The sequence below is a fragment of the Microcebus murinus genome, chromosome 25, assembly GCF_040939455.1.
Source record: "Microcebus murinus isolate Inina chromosome 25, M.murinus_Inina_mat1.0, whole genome shotgun sequence".
NCBI classification, from domain to species: domain Eukaryota; kingdom Metazoa; phylum Chordata; class Mammalia; order Primates; family Cheirogaleidae; genus Microcebus; species Microcebus murinus.
The window spans coordinates 8,666,190-8,690,175 of NC_134128.1; the positions used below are offsets into that span (position 1 = coordinate 8,666,190).

The window sequence follows — 23,986 nt, forward strand, 5'->3', positions numbered from 1 at the left end:
CCTGAGGCCCAGATCTGGGGCTCCCGGCGTCCCTACTTCCGGCCCCGCCCCCGCCCCGCGGTTGCTAGGAGACGTGATGTCACCGGAAGCGTGGCCCGTGATAGGCTGAGGCGAGGGGAAGCCCCTCCCCCTCCCCCAGCCCCGCGCCGGGCGCTGGCTCTCCAGCTGTTTGTAGGCCCGGGGGCGAGGGTCGGCGCGCGGCAGAGCCAGCTGCGGCCCCGCCCGCCCACCCGCCGGTCGGGCCGCGGGCTCCCGCCACCCCCGCGCTCCCGCCGGGGCCGGCCGCCGGGCGCGCGGCTCCGGAGCGGCCGCGCGCGCCTCTCGCGGACGGGCACCGCTGCCCACAGCCCGCGCCGCCCGCCACGTCCCGGGGGCGGCGGCGGCACTGCGTGGCGGGTGACCTTTCCGAGCCGGGCGCGATGACGGCCCCGCGCTCGCGGCCGGCGCGGCTTCCCCGGCGCCGCGGGCTGGGGCTCGCGCGGTTCCCGCCGCCGCGGTGGCCGCCGCTGCCGCTGCTGCTGCTGCTGCTGGCGGCCGCGGGGCCGGCGCGCGGCTGGGAGAGCGGAGACCTGGAGTTGTTCGACTTGGTGGAGGAGGTGCAGCTCAACTTCTACCAGTTCCTCGGCGTGCAGCAGGTGAGGCGGACGCGGGCGGGCCGCGACCCTTCCGTCCGAGGGGGCCGGCACGGGCGGCGGGACCTGGTCGCTGCGGGCTCCGCTGCGCGCTCAGCCCGGGCCACCGGGGGCTCCCCGCGCCCCCGGGCTGCAAAGGACCTGCCCGCCTGGCCCGGTCCTCGCCGCCCCCGCTTCTCAGGGTCCGGTGCCGGGGACGGGCTGCACGGGGCCGCAGTCCGGGGTGGTCCTGCTTCCTCTGGCGTTCTGGGGACGGGCCTCCCCGCCCCCCAAGCTGTGCTGCAGGAAGAAGGAAGACACCTTTTCTTTTTACACCCATGCTTTGCTTTCCTGCCCCCCAGAATGTGAGAAAGAGCAGCCGCGTCTCGCCCTACATTGTCATCTTCGCACTTAGACTTACTCCGATCTCAGCTGCTTCCTTTCTTCTTTCTGGGAAGACAGGGCTGCATTCTCTCCAACGTCTGTGTTGCAGAAGTTTTTCTTACGTTGTACTTTGTAATCTTTTTAGCCTGTTATATAGGGGTTTGTATACCAGTTTAAGAAATCTGGAGAAACTCTGAGCTTCTACCAGGTTGGTCCTGGAACGTATAGGAGGAGCTGTTAAGTTTTTTGGGCTGCAGAGGTACTTGGGGTGCTATTGAAAGAGAAGCCCAACCAGTAGCGCAGGGTCTTTTTTTCTTTTTCTTTTCTTTTCCTTTCGTTTTTGTTCCCTCCACCCCCTTTTTTTTAGTTCGAGACATTAACTTATAAAATTCGATTGTTGCTTTTATTTCTACCATCGAGGATTATTGAGTTAGGATAGATATTCCGTCTCTATCTGAAACCTACTACCAAGAAGATGACATTTCACTGAATTCAGGGTTATAGGGGGAAAGACGTAGAATTTCACATGATCTGATTGAGCCCTTCATACAATGCTTTGAATAGTTATCGGATTAAAAAAAATAACATTTACCAGTAGTTGCCATTCCAGGCACACTTCACATGACTAAATATGAAATGCACATTTTCCCCCCATAGGTTTTCGTAAATTTGGGTGAACTATTGAACTTATACTGAAATTTAATTTTCAAACATTGCATTTTCATTCCATTATTGAATACAGAATTGCTAGGTTGCCATGGTACCATAAGTTTAACAATTTTTATTTTCGTAAGAGTTATAAAATATAAACATTTCACACTTCAGATACATATGCGCAAACAGTTTTGTAATAACTATGATTATGATCTGTCACCTGGTGCCACTTCCTGCTCATAGAGAAGAATAAACTTCATTTTCAAAGTACGTGATGATGCAGTATCTGTAAAAATAATTAGTGAAACTATACCTCTGAAGACTTTTAAGAATGACTTTAATATTGGGAATATTGTTTAGAATTTATCATCATGGATTAAGTTCTGTAGCTAGAGGGAGTCTTGTACATAACCAAAGATCTTGAAGATACTTTCTAGTTATTCATGGGAAATTAAGCCCCTTTAAAAGAGTCAAGAAACCTAGTAGCTTTCTTTAGGAAATTTAGATTATGTAATCTAGCTTTGCATGTGAACTCTCCTAGAATTTTCATTTATAATTTCATGCAGCTTAATTTGCAGAGTTAATTAGGCAGTATAAATAACCAGAGTATTTGACTATATGGGTACAGATGAGAAAATAAAGAAGCATAGATAATCGAGAAGATTCTTCATCAAAGTAGAATTTGTAAAGAAGGATCCAGAAAATTGTTTTAATCTGTGTTTATCCAGTCATGTTGAATGCCAGAAGGAATTTTATTCTTTGTAAGCAGAGAAACCAATTGGAACAAGTTCTTTACATTGAATCTTAACTTTCTTAGAAGGCTCTCAGGGGCCCAGAAATTTGGTAGAGACAAATACAACCCAAGATCTTTAATGTGTAATTTTTCAAGCCAGAGCCAAATAATCTCTTGGTGACTAGCCAGGTATGAAGAACCAGAACAAAGTAGATAGGCTACTTTTAAAGGTCACCCAGCAAAGGTGATGGAGAAGGAACAGCCAGTGAAGTAAGAGGCAAACCAAGAAAAGGCTCTTTCAAGTCAAGTGAAGAAACTGTTTCAAAGAGGAGAAAGTGATCAGCTGGGTTAAATGAGGATCAAATAAGATGAGTTCTGAGAATTGACTTTGAATTTCACAGACTGGCTAGCTACCTCAGGAAGAGCTCTTTCAGCAAAGTGGTGAGATCAATAGTCTGGTTGGATTGGGTTCAGGAGAAAATGAAGGCGAAGAATTGGAGACAATTAATACAGAAAATTCTTTTGAGATGCCCATATCCTAAACTAGAAGCCAGAATGCTAGTAACTGATGATGGCATCTTTTTATCTCCTTATCCACCATCAGCTGTGAAACATCTACTCATTAAGGGAATTACAGTTTAAGTTACAATGTTTATATTGTTTCACTTAAATATATAATTGTCTACTATGTGTCTAACTATGAAGAAAATAAATAAAATGCCATCTATTGTAAAAAACGAGGCAACTAACTTGTCCAAGGTCACAAGGCCAGGTGGTGTCTTAATCCAAGTTCTAAAAGTTGTCTTTTATTACAATTATAGAGATTAAGGGGTGACAGAGTAGATGCTTGACAGTTTTTACTCAACAGGTTACATTTGTATATGGTTTTTTTACAGCCTTGATACAGGAAAGGAATCTCTTACCATGTATTCTTAGATTTCAAGTTGGTTCTAGAAGTCTAGGAATAGGTTCCAGAAGTCTTTAGAAGGGTGTATGTAGATGACATATTAGTGATTCATCCTATTTCTAGAATTACTTAATTGTTCTCAGGGCATTCCAATTTGAATATTGCATTTTAAGAGGAGATGGGGAAAGATGAGAAGAATGTAGGAAAAAAAGATGTGCTATTGAAAAATCTTTTATTAGTAACTTAAATTCTAGGTCCCTGCACAATATTTATATTTTGTCTAACAGCTCCTGCTTCTTGGACACCTATATTTCTTTTGGGGTTAATGGCAATTCTGTATTTTTTTTGGTTGTCTTTTAGGACTATGACTTTTCTTATATTTTATCCAGTATTCTAGCCCACAATAAACAGTTCATATTTGTTTAAAAGAAATCTGTGAATTGCAATCATGACAAGCTAAATTATCTGACATTTTTCAGTATTTATTTTATGATGAAGTCAGAGATTGTCTTCACGGTGCCAGTCCAATACATACTCCAATTCACGTAGGTAGAAATGCGCTTCATTCTCTAATTTCTTTAATAACTTCATCCTTACATTCAGATGAATGCTGAAACTTGGTTAACCTAAGAAAAGCTATTATTAACATATGCTTATGGAATATTTGGATTGTAATTTTTAAATCAAATTTAATAAACCTTTTAAGCTCTTTCAATCTGTGTTTTCAAATGTACAGAATAGCAGCCCATTTAGAGGAGGGACAATTATTGCCCACTCATCCTTGCCCCATCCAGGGGGAAGGACTTCCCTAAAGAAACACTGCTGATCACTTGCTCCATCTCTTACATGGTCGATGGAGCCATGAGTTACGTTCTTGGAGGGTAATTGCCTTTGGTCTGTTTTGCTTGGTTGGAAAGAGCTAATCACTAAGCTAAGAGTAGTGGGAATCAGTCTCTTCTCCACCTGTCTCTGCCCAGACCAGTAAGGCAATTATCCTAGCCAGACTTTCTTTTGAGTGTGCTGTCTTGAAGTCTAGACTGGAGAGGAGAGGATGAAAATTACTCACAAGCCCATTTGGCCCCCACACCTAGCCCGTATTCTTCAATAGCTATATCAGTAATAAAGATATATTTCATCTCTGTCTAACTGACTCCTGTGTCCTCTTACTTTTTTGGATGGGAAAAAGCAAAGAAGTCAGTAATGGGACCTTCTCAAACCCCACTGCAGTCCTTTTAGAAATGAGGATGATGATCTCATTCTTAGATGATTGGTGAATCTGTATTATGTTATCAGTTATCTCCAATGATGCTTGTGGTATTAGTTGAGTTTAGTTCAGTGTTTCTCTACTGAGTCTATTCCCTTGTAAATGTGTGTTGTATAATAGTATCTTCCTCATTTTTATTGTAGAATCCATTTTTTTTTTTTTATTTAGAGGGAGGGAGAAGTACAAAATAGCAGATAACCTTCCAATGTTTTATATTTCTGATGTAGGCATATCATGCATAGAGTTAGAACTGAATAAATACTTGTTTAATTGTATACATCTTGGCATCAGATTGGATTGTCATAAAATTCGTTTCCTTTTCTTATGTACACACTGTTTAATGCAGTGTGGTAGTGTAGTTTAGTGGAGGTTGCCTGAGCGTATCTTATGGGAAAAAGCAAGTCCATTGTGAAAATTTTCCTATGCATAATCTAGAGCTGTTGGAATGAAATCTTTTAGTTGTAAGTTTCCTTTTTCCTTTTATTCTATTCTGAGTTTTTTCTCTACACTAATTATAAGAATACCCTTCGAATTTTTTTTATCTTTTATTATTCATAGATAATAGACTAAGTTGAACTGGGAAAGTGGAATTGGCTTCTGTTATTACAATTATTCCCAGAGATATATTCTAAAATCTTATTATATAGGTCACCATTTTACCTAGTAATTGGTTTAATGTGAATTTCAAAATCATATTTTATTCAGTATTGAGAATGAAATAGAGGTTAGGGTAGATATTTGACTTGATTGCTGAGAGGAGAATTATATGGCAGTTATGAGTAACATCCATACAAGTAATTTGATAAAATATGTGGTATCTCTGTTAAGCTTGTTCTTAGCTTTGTTATGTTTTCTCTTAGTGAACTATTTATTCCATAAACTGCTACTGTGTGATTTTTGGAATCTTTTTCTAAGTCAGGCATTATTGGATCTATTTAGACAGTAATGATAGGAATTAATTCCACATATAATTAAAAACAATTCCAAAGCCTTTCTTACAGAGTTGTGTAGAGATAAAGGAAAGGAAGTACAGTGAAAAGAAAGACTTCTGGTTGTGGAAGCAGGACCTTAGACCATTTTATAATGAAGCTACAGTCATATTTTCAAAAACTTTTATTTTTGTTAAACAATTATAATTAGATGGACACTAATGAATGTAAAAATTGATTCCTTTGTTTTATATAACATCACACTATTCCATTTGAAGAGCTAAATATTTGAGATATTATATATATTTGCTGATATTTTTTGTCTAAAAGTGTTATATCTTTTTTAGAAATTTAATTTAGAATTTATGTTTCATTCCCCTTTCTACTTAATACTAAATTAAGTAAGGTTAGGATTCATTCACTTAATCAGTAAATCAGTAAATGTTTCTGATTACATCATCCAGTAACTGGAATCTTATACATAATCAGGCATATTGCAAAAACAAGGGTATGCCACACTCCACAGTTCTAGTTAGAGAGAATATGTGTATAAAACAATATGCTTCATTATTAGATGGATGCCTGTTTTATTGCTAGTGAGGCAGTGGGCATTAAGCTCTGTGCAGCTACACAGTTAGCTAATAGAATTTGAATTGTTTAATATTAAAGCTAAGAGACTAAGATCAAGAATTAAATAAAGGACATGTCATAGAATAAGTAGCAGTATTAAAATGGAAAAGAAGCGGTATTAAAATGCCACCAAGAGCAAACACTGGAATTCTAAAAGGGAGTAATTTCCTTAGTTAAACAAATTCTAGAATACATACAACTCCTGGTTATAGAAGGCTCAATTTTAAAAAGCTACTTGAGACCCTACTGTGGCGTATATATAGTGAGCCGTAGTCAAAATGAATAATGGGTGACAACTGGGAAGAAGATGATCATTGTTGTCATTTAGTGGGAAATCCAAATAGACCATAGAGAAATGTTAGGGTCCATAGACATGCCTGCCAAGGAGAAACTTATTTCTAGCCAATCCTTAAGAACTTTATTCATACCATTAAAATAGGTCAGGTTAAGGAAGCTATCACATGTCTGATTGAATTTATACATTACCAAGAAGCCTCTGACTTTTGGAGTTTTTTTTAAAAATTGCAAATCTTATTAGCAGTTATTTTCAATTACTACACTTTTTGTTAACAGATAAAAGATTACTATTTAGTTTCTTTTCTGAATTTGGTGTTTTCTATTAATAGTGATTAAATTTGATAGAAATTAATATGTATGTATAAAGTAGGAAGACTGGAAATTGTGATTTTACTTGTAGTTAATTATATCTTACAGCATTTTTGTATGGAACTTTTATCTTTTGTCTATCGTAGAACGGCTTCCTGCGTTTAAATAAATCAGTTTAGACATTTGATAAAGTTCAAATGACTGCCATTTTGTGTGGTTCTATAGTGGTTATTGTGTGACTTTATCACACCTTTGGGAGCATGTAGGATTTATCTTAAAATACATTAGATCTTAAAAGTAGTTTTGAAGAAAGCTTCACATTTTTTCAACAATGCTGCTGTCTACAAAACATCACAGAAACTTCTTATTTTGAGTTACCTTCAAGACGTATAGCATATTCTTCATACTAGCCTCATTAAGAGTAAATCTTTAAGTTGCTTTTGGTTTTTGGCTATAGCTAATAGTTGGAGCTAAATTTGGTGACTAAATTCAGTTAGCAAGCTTGGATAAATACAGTTTGTGTGGATAAAGAGATTCGAATACACATTTCATGTAAGGCTCATAAACTGGCTTGGGGACTGTTCCCAAAGAAGGGTACCAAAGGGTCCTGGAAAAGTTTTGAGTGATATCACCATGAAGTAAATCTGTAGCCTTACAGGGTAATAGAAGGTATTGAAGTAAATGACTTTTGGACTTCTTATTACTTTGTAGGTAGCAATTTTTTTTTTGATTTGCCTGCAGGACAAAAATGTGTAAATAAAAATGATCTTAATTTTAGAGAAGTGGGAAAATATTGAGCTAAAGAAAATATTTCCATCTGCCTTCTATTAAAAACAAGGATTATGAAAGTATTTATTATATAATTCTATAATAAAGATAGTTAAAGCAGAGTGACAGAGGAACTAGAGTAAATATTAGAGACAGAGGCATTCACTGAGAATACCACTGAGTAAGAAAGTAAGAAATACAGAGAGAAAAGTACAGAGAAAAATGCATAAATGCAGATATAAATGGTAATGGAGTAATATCTCCATCTTGTGGCCTTCTTTGGATATTGCCATTAAAAATGTGGAGAGGTTGTATTTTCACAACTGTAGGCATAAGTAAGAATAAAATATGAGACAGGTAAAAATAAAATATGGATCAGAGGTTTCTTGCAGTATTTTGCAGGGACTTATAACACCGAGCTTCCCAATTGGTGTGCTGCTAACAAGTGTGCTGAGATAGTGATGCCCCCCCCCCTTCAGTAGTCTTGACAGTTTACTCTAGTGTGTCTTACAAATATCATCTTCTGGGAAGTGCCATGGTATGAAGGAAGTTGGAAAAGCTTCGGCTTTTCCATGGCTAAGGCGTGAAGTTCTGATGCTTTTCTTCTAGGGGAAAATTTTTAAGAGAGTGTATATGTGCATATATAAACTAAATATGTATTTATAAACTTTTAAGTATATATATTATATAAAGTAAATTTATATGTGTATATATAAATACAAAATTGTTCTATAAAATTAGTCTTATCAAAATCTTTTCTAAGCTAAAGATCCTTATTTAGCTCTCATAGACATAAAAGCATTGTATAACATGTGAGTGAGGGAATTTAGATAGAGAAGGAATCAGGAAGTCTTTGATGAATTAGCATTCTTTTGGATGGTGGAATAGCAGTTTAATGTTACCAAAGTTTGCAATAACTCAGAAGGAATACTTTAATGATCTGTGACCATCTTCTGTATGAGGAGGATACTAATGACTTTGGAATGTATAAATTTGCAAATTCTGGGTAGCCTAAAGTAATATTTTGTGACACTAGGAGATAATCTTTTATATACAAATCTTGACTGATAGATACTTCAGGTTTTTGACAGATGACAGGCTTTTTCAGGCCCTTTGTCCCTTAGAGTAGCACTTTGTGATAGATACAATGCAAGCCACAGATACAATTTTAACATTTCTAGAAGCCACATTTAAAAATGTTACAAAGAAATAGGTGAAATTAATTTTAATAATATGTTTTATTTAACTCAATGTATCAAAAATATTATTTTAGCATGTAATCACATTTTCAAAACATTAATGAGATATTTCACATTCTAGCTTTTTGTACTAAGTCTTCAAAATCTGGTGTATATTTTACATTTTTACTTTTAGCACACCTCAATTTGGATGCTAAATTTTGATTGAAAATACTTTATTGTATTGACATTTTATAAGATGAATAGCTAACAAGTATGTAGCCAGATTGTTGCAAATATACTTACAATTTTCCAGTAACTAAATTATTAGTTTTAAAATTTAAATGTAAATCAGTTAAAATTAAAATTTTGATTTCTCAGTTGTGCTAGCACATTTCAAGTACTTAAATATGGCTGATGGTTATTGGATAGCATATATAGGATAATACAGACTTAGAGAATTAACATTTCTGTGTTGTACAGATATAGCTAAATATTTTTGGGTAAAATCACTGATTACCATTTCCATTTTATCAGGGACATAATTTGTAGTTTTTCATATATATATATATATTTTTATTTTAACCCAGCTTAGTTTTGTTGTTTTGTTTTTTAGGTGGTTCCAATTATGCTATAAGTTTCCAGTAACTAAATTATTAGTTTTAAAATTTAAATGTAAATCAGTTAAAATTAAAATTTTGATTTCTCAGTTGTGCTAGCACATTTCAAGTACTTAAATATGGCTGATGGTTATTGGATAGCATATATAGGATAATACAGACTTAGAGAATTAACATTTCTGTGTTGTACAGATATAGCTAAATATTTTTGGGTAAAATCACTGATTACCATTTCCATTTTATCAGGGACATAATTTGTAGTTTTCCATATATATGTATATATATTTGTATTTTAACCCAGCTTAGTTTTGTTGTTTTGTTTTTTAGGTGGTTCCAATTATGCTATATATCATTTTCCTAGTTATCTATACATTTTGACCATTCTTTTCTTTGTTCTGTAAAGGCTACTGGTATAAAGTTCATGCTGTTCTTGTAAGAACAGTGGTTGTCTGAACTTCCATGCATAGGTCTGTCTGTGAAGGGTGGTTTCAGGCAATCAGTTTAATTCAATTTGGTCATTAACTTTTGCTGACTCACCTATTATATTTTATAATTCTTTAATTATTATTTATTTACTTATTTTAAGCGATATGGTCTTGCTCTGTTTCCTAGACTGGAGTGCAGTGGCACAATCATAGCTTACTGTAACCTTGAACTCCTAAGTTCAAGCAGTCCTCCTGGCTTAGCTCCCAAGTAGCGAGGACTACAGCTGTGTGTCACCATGCCCTGCTAATTTTTCTTAGCAGGGTCTGACTGTGTTGCCCAGGCCAGTCTCGAACTTCTGGCTTCTGGCAATCTTCCTACTCATCAGCCTCCTCAAATGCTGGGATTACAGGTGTTAGCCACCATACCCAGCCTTTAAGTGTTATTTATTAACTAAATATATTGGGTCTTTAATGATATTTTGACCAAGAAATCGTGAGTTCCTACTTTTAGATTTTTACTATGAGGTTGCCTGTTTTCCCTATTTATTCTGAAACTCATCCATCTCATGTATTGCTAGATATGAAATATTCACTATATTATCTGCTGTCATCTATTTTAATTATTACAATATCCTTAATTAAATGACTTTTGAAAGATCTCCAGATGCAGTTCTATTTGTATGCCAGTTTATTCACTCTTTATAATACCAATCAGGGATTCCAAAGTCACCCTTTTTTCCTAGCTGTGTCTGCCACCTCTTAGTAGCTTCTGAAGAGTACTGCTTTCCTTTGGACTGAATAATTAATTACCGATCTTTTTTCCTTTGCGTTTTATAATTTCATAAGAGACTATAAAAAGAAGTAGATCTTAATGTTAATAGTTCTTATACCTACTTAGCTATGTTACTTCAAATAGACCCAGTACAAGAAAGAAATTGCACTGGGGTCTGAAATGTTAAAAATTTTGTGCTGAGGGAAATACAACAACAAAACTAAATTAAAGAGCTAACATTACAATCCTGAAGTTGGAGGAGCCTTCACCAGTAACTATTTCCTCATATAAGAATCTCCTCTGTACCACTCCCACCAGATGGTCATCTAGCCTGTTTATGTCTAACAATAATTAAGGATTATGAAACAACATGCTAAATTTTTACATAATAGTACTCAGTGGAAATTTATATGCAAAACCTAAATCATAATTCTTATGTCTACTTTCACCTTCATTCACCTCCTTCTGGACTATTCCTGCGTATGTACTCCCTTTAAATTATTTTTCTGTAATGCCTTAAAATATAATGCACAAAGGAAATAATGGTTTGTTGATTCTCTCCACACAATAGAATTATTTAAAAAAATAATAATACAAGCAAGCTGAGGAGCTACTTGTTTTCATTGTCTTTGGATATGGACTAAATCTACCCTAGGAAGATCCAAGCCACCATGTTTATAGTTGTCGTGGAACTGTACTAAACATGCTTTGAGGTTACTATAAGCAATTCCCTGGGCTCATTGAAGTCAACAACAGGAAATTTCTGGAAGTTTGGAAAATAAAATGATTTGGTATATGCCATCTTTGATAACATGAAACACAGAATTAATTTAAGAATATACCCAGAAATTATTATAGGTTCTTAAAGCAAGACCACTATGTACAGTTGTGCAGGTGGTGTATTTGCTTCAAACTTATTGTGGTATAAAAATATTTTAAATTTTGGGATTGTTGTGAATACTTGCACATAGGTGGTTAAACTGTGAAGTAATTTCTGTTTGGTAGTTAAAATATTTCTATAGGTAGAATTTTAATTTTCAGGCTCATCTTGAGTGAGAGTTTCTCTTCTCTGTTTACCTCTCCCTAGTGGCTTCATAGTTGCTTTTACTCCTTTGCCCAAGACACCTAGACAAGAAATAGGTCTTACATAGGCTGCTAAGGGCTCCCTCCTGAGGTTGTATTGGGGCCATTGCAAATCCAGATACTAAGCCTGCAGGTGTCTTGACCTGGTCTAAGCTGTGAGGCTAAAACTTTTATCTCTTAACATCTCAGATACATAATATTTCATAAGCTGTAGCCTCAGGCAGTGACCTTCTCACTTTTTACATTTTTTCCCCCCTCAGGTGGTGGAGTACCACTGCAACCCCTGATTTCAAGTATCAAGCCTGGCTCTGATCCTAGGCTTTTGTAGAGGACTTTTAGTCCTCATTACTCCATGGGAGTCAAACTTCTGGTTTCTTCTGCCTGCTTGTAGGCATGGAACCCAATACGCCTGTAGCTTAAACTATATTTATGGGCTATTATTACTAGTTTCCATTTGTTTTTTCTCTGTAGAGATACTTAGCTAGTTTTTGATCATGACTATATTTTTATAATTTTCACTGTTTAGATTTTAGCATTGGTACCTATTTGGAGTGAGATTTGGAAGCAAGTCTCTCAAATACTTGGAGTGTTACTCTGAAACACTGAAACATTTTTAAAAGCTGCATTTATTTTATAATACTTATTTTTTAATGCTAGTTTTCTTATTATCTAAGAAACTTTTACCACTTATCCTCCACAGCTGTAGTAGGCAGGTCTTCTATTCACAGCAATATAAAGGGCTGTTACTTAGGCATTAAAAGAGACAGTGTGCCATTCTGTCCCTGTCTTCTTTTGGCCACTATTCCCAGATTTTATCCAAGTCTGAGGGGTGAAGCAGGCAAGTAATATTTCTAAAAGTATCGGATCCCACACGGTTCTGAATGTAGTAATGAGTAGGTCCATTGTCTCAGAGTGAAGGATATGGCCCTGTTATTGGAGATTTCCAGAGGAGAGTCCTGAAATTAGTTAGACTCTTGAAATTAGCTAGAAAAATTTGCCAGGTGCATGTCAGAAAAGCCATGAGCTAGAGGATATTATGGTCCTAAAGTTAAATTATATGCAGGTAGTTTCATGTTGACCCTTTATAACCATACGCCACTCACAAACCTCTTAAACAGACTTTCTCTTTCTAGGCCTAAATAACATTTCGTTCTCTTATAATCAGTCTTTGGAGATTCACAAAATAAAACATAGGTCAGTGAGGGTTAGCCTTACCAAAAGCTTTTTTAATAATCAACTTAATGGACAAAACTAAAATCATAGATTTCAATGGATATTAGCTTTATAGAATTGAGTGATGCTTAATTGAAGCTTTAAGCAGTTTATAGAGAGCACATTTGGAAAATACTTTGAAGTATTTATTTTCAGGAAAGAAATATACAATTTGAATTTATAAGAGAAGATAAAGGGCCCTTTCATTTGGATTCATAGGATTTAAATATAGTCAGTTTGCACACAATTTGAGGAACCTATTTATTTTGTAATTTATTACATGCCTTTAGTATTGAGTTGTTAATCTAAGGGAAGTCTTTAAAGGTAATAACGTGAAAGAGAACAATGGTGTAATGATCTTTTTAAAAGACATTTTCACTTATAGGCAATCATGGTTGGCTTTCTAGCATGGATAACATTACTCTTTGCATCAGTTCTCTGCAGAAATGTATAGAATACACACAGCTACCTAGATTATGCTAAGAAATTCTGCTAACAAAGCCTGCTTTTCATATTTGTTAATTCATTAGTTCTCTTTACAGCATTACTAATTATAGTAAAGAATTGGAAACAATCAAATTCTAATAGTATGAGAATATTTGCATAAATTATAACATTCTTGGTGTGATATGTAATCATTATCAACAATGTATGTGAAAACTACATAGCAACATGGAAAAGTACTTATAACATTAGTGAAAAAAAAGCCAAATATCAAGTTGTATTCACATTTGATTATAATTTTGTAGGGAATATATATGTGTACAAGGGTGATAGAGAAACATAGGCTAATTAGAACATCTTGAACTGTGGGATTGGTGGAATTTTATTTAGGGGTGAATATTTTATTTAGAGTCCCGTAGATATTACTAACATATACCCATGTATATTCTATTACTTTGGAAAGAAGAGCATTATACAATTAAATCACATTTGGTTAAATTAATGGCAAATGTTTTCATAATTGTATGGATATTTTAAAGTTACCTTTAGCCTATAATCTACTTATAATTATAAGTGGAAAATTAAATAAGACAAATGATTTTAGACTAAAAAGCCCATTTTTGCCTTTAGGTTAAGTCATAGAAATATGTGTTGTTTTTGTTATTTAAAAAATATTATCAAGTAATTTTTAATGATTATTCATTGAATCAAAGTATTCTATCATAACTTCAGGTATTACTCTGGGTCAAATGAAGTAGATTTATGATCTGTGTTGAATAAAAGTGGTTGTAAATATACTTAAATAAGTTGTGGATATAATTCTACATTCTGGTAAACAAACACCATAGTATCCTGGCCAAGAAAGCCAATGAATAGGTCTTGAGGATGAGACCATATTCAGTGCCTCTAATCTTTGTATTACTCTTCTGAATTTCTTTAATTCAATATTGTGGATACTACTGAACAACCAGCTCCATTATAGGCTATTTATAACCCTTTAAATCCTCAAAGTGTTTATATTAATAGTTTAGAGGTATGCTGTCCAATACTGTAGCCACATACAGCTATAGAGCACTTGAAATGTGGCTAGTTAGACTAAGAACATGAATTTTACATGCATTTTATTTTAATTCATTTAAATGTGAATAACTAAAGAATATAAAATATTTTCCCATTAAGCAAAATTTTATTGTCTGCATAGGACTACATTTTACTTAAACTATCAACTATTTAGCTTATGAATTGAAATATGTTATAAAACCTATACACTGGATTTTGAAGACTTAGTATTAAAAAAATAGTGTGAAATATCTCAATTTTTAATATCGATTACATATTGAAAAGATAGTATTTTTGAAGTATTAGTTTAAGGTAAAATATATTCTTAAAATTAATTTTACCTATTTCCTTTTACTTTTCAAAATGTGGTTACCAGAAAATGTAAAGTTACACCGGTGACTCACATGAAATTTCTTTGGGGCACTACTGATTTATTGCAGGCATGGACAAACTGTGACCTGCCCTTAGGGCTTATTCCCATGGTCTAGAGCATTGGACTCCGAAATAGGGGAGCAGGTACTCATATAACCCAGGGTGTAAAAGGCAATTGTTGAATTCAGGAAAAAATGTTAAAACTTATATTTATCTTATCCCTTAAAATTTTATATTTTCATATATACTTTCTAATACAGCATATATTAGTATAGTAATAGATCACTTATAAGTTAATAGATTTTTTTTGAATTCAAACATAAATATAAAGATTTAAAAACATTTTCCTGATGGGTCATATGATCAAAAATATTCGAAGGCCATGATTTAAAGGATACTACCAAAAGGGTGGAGGGAGGGAGAGAGAAAGAGGGAGGGAGAAGGAAGGAGATGGGAGCAGGACTTTTGGAATGGTTGAATAAGGAGCTTAGTGAATCTCTTCTCCAAAAACAATTATTTTTGAGCTCTGAAAATTGACCAAAACCATATAACAAATTGAAAAAGTTGACCAAAAAAAAAAAAAAAAAATTAGGGGAATGTAGGTAAGATAAGTAAGAATCTGGCATTTTAGCCTAGGATTGCCCCTATCCTTCCTTCTAGCTCTTTCTATGAGGTAGTTCTACCTGGGTGAGGCAAGCTGTGAGAACCACGAGCTTCGCTACTGGCAGGGGCTGACTTGATGTGAAGTGAAGCAGTGAAAAATCTCATGCCTCTGAGTGTAGGTGGGAAGAGTAGCTACCTCAGTGGTAAGCAAATGGGAAAGGCCAAGATCATAGCCTGCCTGAGGTTATTACCAATATTTTAGAAGGGGCAAGCAGTAGCCCAGCAGATTATCCAGAAAATTACCAGAGCTATCCAGAAAATGAGATAGTCATAGTGGGCCTTGGTAAGATTCAACATATCTGTGACTTTCTGGAAGTCTGCATGTGTATTCAAGCTGGTATCCACTCTCAGGAGGGCACCGAGAGGAGCCCTAGTTATTCATACATTCCTGGCTGGTGAGGCCTTGTGCATATGCAAGGAAACACAAGAGGTTCCAATGGAAAGTAGGAGCCTTGGAAGACTTATAAAGCACCTAAACTTTGAATGTGTTTCCCAACTAATAGACAGATTTATTGGCAAAAAGCCTTACCGGCCCAAGGTGTTTGAGCATAACCTCTGACCAATGATTGGCTCATCACTAATCTATGCTAACACAGGGGCAATATCTAGAAAGTCATGCTTAAAAATAAAAACAAGGGGAAAAAAGACCAGAATGTAGATTTTAGTGGTTGTACACTGCAGGGAAGACAGACTGTGTAGAATAATCCGAGGCAAGAAACTAAACAAATAAAACAGCAAAAACAACCCCCATTGTGTGGGTGTATTGGAGGAGGGGAATCAGAGACTAAGGTTGTTCCAGTGTATTATCAAAATGTCCAATTTTCAACAAACATTATGACACAAATAAGAAAGTGTGACTCATAATCAAGAAAAAAAAAGCAGTCAATAGAAACTCATTAAATGGGCCCAGATGTTGTACTTGGCAGGCAGAAACTTCAAAGATTCTATTCTAAATAAGTTCAAAGAAATAAAGGAAATCATGTTTAAGGAAAAATATGATGATCATAACTCATACTTGAATATCAATAAAGAGAACTCGTAAAAATAAAGCCAAATGGAAACTCGGGAGTTAAAAAAATAAAATAACTGAGTAAGACTTCACTAGATGTGATCGGCAGCAGATTTGAGAGATGACAGACAAATCAGTGAACTTAAAGGTACATCAGTAGAAATGATTCATTTTCTAAAACAGAAAGAAAAGAGAATGAAGAAAGATAGAGACTAGAAGATCCTATGTGCACCATCAGCTTTAAATACATGTATTAGAAAAGAAGAAAGATTTTAAATAGATAACCTAAACTTTTCCTTCAGACACTGGTGGGAGTGGGGGGATGGGGGAGGAAGAGTAAACTAAACCCAAAGCAAGAAAAAGGAAAGGAAAAGAGACTAGAGCAGAAACCAATGAAATATAAAACAGAAAAGCAATAGAAAAATCAATGAAACCAAAGGTTTGCCCTTTGAAAAGATTAACAAAATTGATAAACTGTTAGCTAGACTAATCAGGAAAAAGGAGAAAAAAAGACTAATTACCAACCTTTTTTTAAATTACAAGGAATGAAAGAAGGTGTATTACTGCTAACCCTACAGAAATTAAAAGGATTATAAGAGAATACAATGCAGAATTTTGCCAATAAGTTAGACAAATTCGATTAAATGGACAAAGTCCATGTACCAAAACTGTTTCAATGTGCAAGGGTGGTTTAACATCTGATCAATTAATATACCATATTAATAAGATAAAGAGCAAAAATTATATGATCTTCCCAGACACAGAAAAAGCCATTGGAAAGAATATAGCACTCATCCATGATAAAAACTCTCAACAAACTAGGAAGAGAAGGTAATTTCTTCAACCTAATAAAAAGAATCTAAAAAGCTATCTGAATAGACATTTCACCCAAGAAGGTATACAAATGGCGCTAATAGGCACATGAAAAGGTGCTCAACAGTGTTAGTTGTTAAAGAAATGCAAATTAAAGCTGCAAGGAGATAACACATCACACCCACTAGGATGACAAACAGTGCAAAGCACTGGTGGGGTGTGGAGAAACTGGAACCCTTAGGTAGTGAGTGGCAGTGTAAGATGGTGTGACCACTAGAAAACTGTGTGGCAGTGTTTTTATAAAAAAGTTAACTTTGGCGTTTGTCTGGGCAGTTCCTCCTAGGGATTCACAGAAGTGAAACTGTATGTTCACACAAAGATTTATACGGGAGCGTTCGTAGCAGCATTATTCATGATATTAGCCCAAAATGGAAACAACTCCAAATGCTTAACAACCCATGAGTGGATAAACAAAATGTGATATATCGACGCAATGGCATACGATTTAGTATTTAGTATAAGAAGACAGAACTGCGATAAATCGCGACATGGATGAACCCCACGAACATTAAGCTAAGTGAAAAAAGCCAGCCTCAATAAGACTACATGTTGCATGGTAATTTACATGAAATGTCCAGAAAAGGCAAATATACAGAGACGTAAAGGAGAGTACTGGTTGTCTGGAAATGGGGATTGACTACAAATGGGCAGGAGAGATCTCTTTAAGCTGATAAAAATGTTCTAAGGTGGGGTTTTGGTGATGTTCGCACAACTCTATACATTTCTTAAAAATGAATTGTACACTCACAATGGGTGAATCTTTTGTTAGATAAATTATTTCCAAACAAAGCTGTTAGAAAAATAAGACATGGGAAATTTTCAGTTTTCTAAATTGAGAGTCTTGTTTGACAGATTACTCTGTAAAGAACTTAAATTGTGAATTATGAGCACTTGAAATGTTTCCCTGGCCTCTTCCATACAACACACATGCATGCATGCACACTGCAGTACGTAAACTGGACACACAAGGTTATTTGTACTGTTGCATGTTTGCTATCAGAACTTGGTCTTACTATATTTTTCATTTTGACATTCATTAAAATGTAATTTCTGTAGTGTAAAATGTCTTAAAGGCTTGTTAAGGTGTGTGTGTGTGTATATATATATCTTTTCATTAGATTTTATACTTTTTAGAAAAGTTTCCAAATAGTAAAAATGAAAACTGAAATTTTGGTTAGTAGCAGGATCCCTATAGTAAAAATGAAAACTGAAATTTTGGTTAGTAGCAGGATCCCTATATTATTGGATGTCGGGGTTAAAAACTACATGGAAAGTGGGGATTTATATAGCCAAGGAACAAGGTCAGTGGATGGAAAATTACTAAGCGGAAACATCAGGGGTTTGGGGGAACTCTGGTGAAACCAACTTGACAAGATTTTTGCCAGAGGCAGGCCAAGGTGATCAGCCATCGCCTGGGGTCTGGTAGGGTTCGAGGAATTTGGTCAGATATATTGAGGATGATCAGATAATTGAGGGTGGAGATTATGGCTCAACTTGATTTAGCAGGGTTCTTGCTAAAATTGGGTGATGCAAAGAAAGAGATGAAACTCCAAAGGTTGAGGCCTAGTTGAGAAGATGGCCTAGAGGAGCTTGACAAGAGTTTGGTCAAGGAGGGAGTCTTTGTCAAAGGTAAGGATCCAACTTCATTCTTTTGCATGCAGATGCCCAGTTTTCCCAAAACCATTTGCTGTAAAGGCTAACTGCTTTCTAAATATATGCCATCTTATATAATCTCTAAAATAGTCCTACCTAGCTAGGTATTTTATACCATCGTATCAATGAGAAAATTTGAATTTTAGAGACTTGCCCAGTCTCACAAAACTAATAATTGGTGGAGCTTATCTGTTAGGTTCAAAGATCATAACCATTACTTTGTATTATTTCTTCTTTTTTTTTTTTTTTGTTTGTTTTTCTTTTGAGACAGAGTCTCACTTTGTTGCCCAGGCTAGAGTGAGTGCCGTGGCGTCAGCCTAGCTCACAGCAACCTCAATCTCCGGGGCTCAGCGATCCTACTGCCTCAGCCTCCCGAGTAGCTGGGACTACAGGCATGCGCCACCATGCCCGGCTAATTTTTTGTATATATATTTTTAGTTGGTCAATTAATTTATTTCTATTTTTGGTAGAGACGGGGTCTCGCTCAGGCTGGTTTTGAACTCCTGACCTTGAGCAATCCGCCCGCCTCGGCCTCCCAAAGTGCTAGGATTACAGGCGTGAGCCACCGCGCCCGGCCTTATTTCTTCTTAATTAAATGATACTTATTCCTAAAGGCCCAGGCCAAATTTAATCCCATTGTTAAGATTTTCCTCACTGCCTGCCCTTCCTATCAGATATGCCCACTCTCAACTGCAAGTCTACACATTTTTTTGTAGACTTTTAATTTATAGTATACTGCAAACGGTATGTAGTCAATACATGGTAAGTGAATAAATGATAAAATTGTTATTCATAATAATCTAACTGCTTCCCATACCACTGTAAAATGTGAGTTGAAATTGAGGGAATAGCAATAATGAGGGAAAAATGTAATTCTACATTTTGCTTAAGAAAATCATTTGCACAAATATAAAGTGGAAAGATCTGGTTTGACCTCAGTGAAGATAAACATTCAATCTTTAGTTGATCACATGCTGAAGCAGGCCGAGAGTATTATGCATCTGCTTTTAAAATTCAACTCTAATTTGCATTAATAAACATTTAGTGACTTGATCACAGAAAATGAGAAATTTACTGCAATTTATATGAATATATTATAAACATTCCTGGTAACATACTTTAAGGAGTGTTATTAACAAACTGAGGTTTTCTAAGGGAAGTTACAAATATGGTGGGGGTTCTGGGAATCATATGCAAAGAACATACTTAGTGTGGAAAGGAAAGGCAGAGGGGATATATGATCACTGACCTTAAATATTAGATTTAAGAAGTATATATTTTTTTTTTTTTTTTTTTTTTTTTTTTTTTTTTTGAGACAGAGTCTCACTTTGTTGTCCAGGCTAGAGTGAGTGCCGTGGCGTCAGCCTAGCTCACAGCAACCTCAAACTCCTGGGCTCGAGCGATCCTTCTGCCTCAGCCTCCCAAGTAGCTGGGACTACAGGCATGCGCCACTATGCCCGGCTAATTTTTTTTTTTATATATATATCAGTTGGCCAATTAATTTCTTTCTGTTTATAGTAGAGACGAGGTCTCGCTCTTGCTCAGGCTGGTTTTGAACTCCTGACCTTGAGCAATCCGCCCGCCTCGGCCTCCCAAGAGCTAGGATTACAGGCGTGAGCCACAGCGCCCGGCCAAGAAGTATATTTTTAAACTATTTTTTTGTTTATAATTTTTCATTTTGAAATAATTTCAGACTTAACAAAAAAGTGGCAAACATATTACAAAGCATTCACATATACTTGTCACCTAGCTTTTCCCATATGTCTTACATTAACCTTAGTAAATTGATTAACCAGGAAATTAACGTTGTTATACTATTAACTTATCGGCAGATCTTATTCAGATTTTTCCAGCTGTCCCAGTAACATCCTTTTCCTAGCCCAGAATCACACATTTAGTTTTCTTATCTCATTAATATCTTCTACTCTGGCACAGTTCCTCAGCCTTCGTCTGTCTTGATTTGACACTTTTGAAGAGTGTTGGACACTCTTCACTCTATATTTTAGAATATTCCATGATTTGGGCTGGTCTAATGTTTTAAATTCAGGTTATGCATGTTTGGGCATGAATACCATGGAAGTGACATGCCCTTTTCAGTGTAGTGCGTCAGGAGGCGCTTGGTGTCGGTATATCTCATCACAGGTGGTGTTCACTTTGATCACTTGGTTAAGTGTATCCCAGCTTTCTCCAGTGTAAAGATTACTATTTGCTCTTTGTGATTTTCCTTGTGGGAAAATACTTTGAGACTATGCAAATACCCTATTTCTCTTAATACTTTTGCCCAGTAATTTTAGCATCCTTTGATGATTCTTGCCCATAACCATTATTACCATGATACTTGCCAAATGGTGATTTTTCTGTTTCCATTATTCTTTATTGATTGGAATTCTACTGTAAGGAAGAGATATCCCTTCTTGCAATTTAGTCTGTTGTTTATTTTTATCAATATAGATTCATTAATATTTACTTTATTCTTTGGGTTATGCTCCATTGCTATCGTCATTTTGTTCACATTCTATCACACTTGGCAATTAGGAATGTCTTTTCATTGGCTCCTGTGTCCTTTGACTTATCCCTATTATTTTTCAGAGCATTTTTGGGCAGCAGAAGATGTTCTAGACTCATCTTGTACTTCCACGGCCCCAGTCCTGGAATCAGTCATTTCTCTGAGGATTTCTTTTTCTTTTTGTTGGAAAATAGTATTTAAAAACCAAAATATGGGCACTAAGTATGCTTGTTGTTTCTGAAGTGTTACTGCTTCTAGTATTTCTCAATGGACGGAACTAGGAAATCTATGTGTGTATATAGTTTGTTCAGTATCTGGATTTTGTGTCTTTGTTTTTATTTACTACCATTTCTTTACTAGCACACGTTTTAGCACTGTGGTCAATAGATATTTGTAGCTAATGTTATAGAAGGCACTTATCACTTAGTGTACAGTTAGACTAGATAACCTAAGGACTTTCTAACCCCACAATGCTGCTGTTTTGATTCTGGAAAGATAAGCTGGGGAACTAGCCAAAAATAAACTATGAATAAAGTTGGGAGCAGAAAGATTTGATTATTATCAAAAACATCGAAGGGGTTGAATGCTAAGGTTGCTAAGGTTAGGTAAGAAAGAAGATTGATAGTCCCTTTATCCATGATAACCCTAGCCTGACTGACTAGCAGAAGGTAAAGCCATGGTGCAAAAAGGAAAAAAGCAAACAAACGTATCTCCTTTACTGGTATTCTGTCTTTAATTTGCTTTCCATTATTTTCCACTTTACCCAGGCAGACCAGATCCAAGCACAGGTATTTCTACTGTAACACTATATGGCTTCATGTTTTGTAAAATTACACTCTAAAAATAAAAGGACTTACAGGAAAAATAGGGTTGGGGTAGAACCCTCAAAATCTATGGAACTTGGTAAGTACTAATGAAAACAGCACTACTTTAAAAAAATTAATTAAACCTCCACCAGCATTTTCATCTAGCATCATAGTCACTTCTTAAAATCCTTTACACCTATGTATTCATGCTTCCTTAAGATACAGTTTTTTTAGGTCATTCGAATAAGAATATGAAATATTCAAAGTAGAGCCCTTCTCACTAATCTCTAAGTGTGAAAATGGAGGAAATGGCCTTGTAGCCTCTTCATCTGCACTCACAGATTTATCAGATAGTTTTACATAGTATAAACTATAGAAGTTTTTGAAGCCATTGAACCAGCTGTTATTTATATTAACAGAAGGCACTTCTATAGACTTTTAGCTGTTTTTTGTTTTTTTAGGTCTTCCTATATTCCTAAGGTAATGCAAGGTAAAACACATCAGAGCAATAATTGTTAATGACTTGCAGTAAGCTGAATAACTGCTAGTATGTGTGCGCCCTCAGCAGCAATGTTTAACCAAATTTGATATTTCTTTTTTTTTTTTTTCGGCATATTATGGGGGAACAGATTTTAAGGTTTTGATATTTCTTATGTACTTTTATGGCCTCGGATGTTTCTGATAACATTATATAAACATATCACTTGTTGAATTTACAGAGTCTTTGAATAAATGTTGACTTCATGATAATAGTTTTTAAAAAGTATTTTAGCCATTGAATCTGTGGGTCTTGTGGAGGCTCTTTTAGGTAGCAGTTTTGTCTATATTTCCACAGTCTTTTAAATTCTTTCCGTCTTTTTCCTATGCCTCATTCTGTTCCTTCATCTATTCCGTTAGTCCCCAGCACTGTGTTAGGTTTTCTGGAATCTTTGAAAGTAGTATATGATTCCTGCCCTTTACAAACAGGATATAATTTGGAAGCATTGCAAGACAAAGCGTAATGAATTGATGGACTGCTACATGTGGTCTGTAAATACTAGGCCTGCTTGTGCTGTTCCCTAGCATTGCCTGTGTTTACTGAAGGCATGTCAGGCTTAAGAACTTGGGGACCCCTGTCTTACTAGGTTCTGAGCTGATCTTTTCACTTGCTAATTGACTTTCTCACTTTACTTGAAAGGAGATGCTTTCTGAATTCTATAAATTACTTTATTAGTATGTCAGTACTACAAAATCTTGCTTCAGGAAATAATGGAAATTTTTATGGAGTTCGTGTATTGTGTTTCTTTCTCCCTATTCAAATTTCCATCTTAATGGAGATATATACTTCTGAGTGATTGGTGGCCAGAGAGCTTGAATATTATATTACCTATTTAAAAAGTTAATTAAGAAAAATCTGCACATATGTTTGATTAATAAGGAAAAAGAAAGATGGAAGAACTTTTAAAGAATAGAAGATCTTTAAGAAGAAAACTACTGAAGTTTGTCTAAATTACAAAATAAGTCAAATGCTCCTATATAGAAAGTAGACATCCTCATTTTAAATTAAAAAAATATTTTTACAGTTAAGTATCTAAATGTTGGTTTGATGTACAGAATATATAAAAATATCTTGGGCATAGATTCTTTTCCCTTAACACTTTGAAAAGAAATTTCTTTCTTTATTATTTTTTCTGTAGGCTTTTCAAAGAATGTTTATATTAGACAATCACATCAGCTTTCCAAAAGAGAGAAAAGACCAATTGTGAGCACTCATTATCGGGGGCAGGGGGGAGTGTGTGTGGAGATTTAGAATGATATAATGATCATGCGTAGGGCCATACTATAT

General features: G+C 36.0%; 1 protein-coding gene across 1 annotated transcript in view; it reads left to right on the forward strand.

Moving 5' to 3' along the window:
- The first annotated feature begins 307 nt into the window (after positions 1-307).
- The window catches only part of DNAJC1 (DnaJ heat shock protein family (Hsp40) member C1), a 188,866-nt gene continuing 165,187 nt past the window's right edge, over positions 308-23,986 (forward strand). Inside the window, exon 1 of the mRNA XM_075997491.1 lies at positions 308-635. Within this exon, the coding sequence (XP_075853606.1) occupies positions 420-635 (216 nt within the window). The 5' untranslated portion in view covers positions 308-419. The remainder of the gene's footprint in view (positions 636-23,986) is intronic.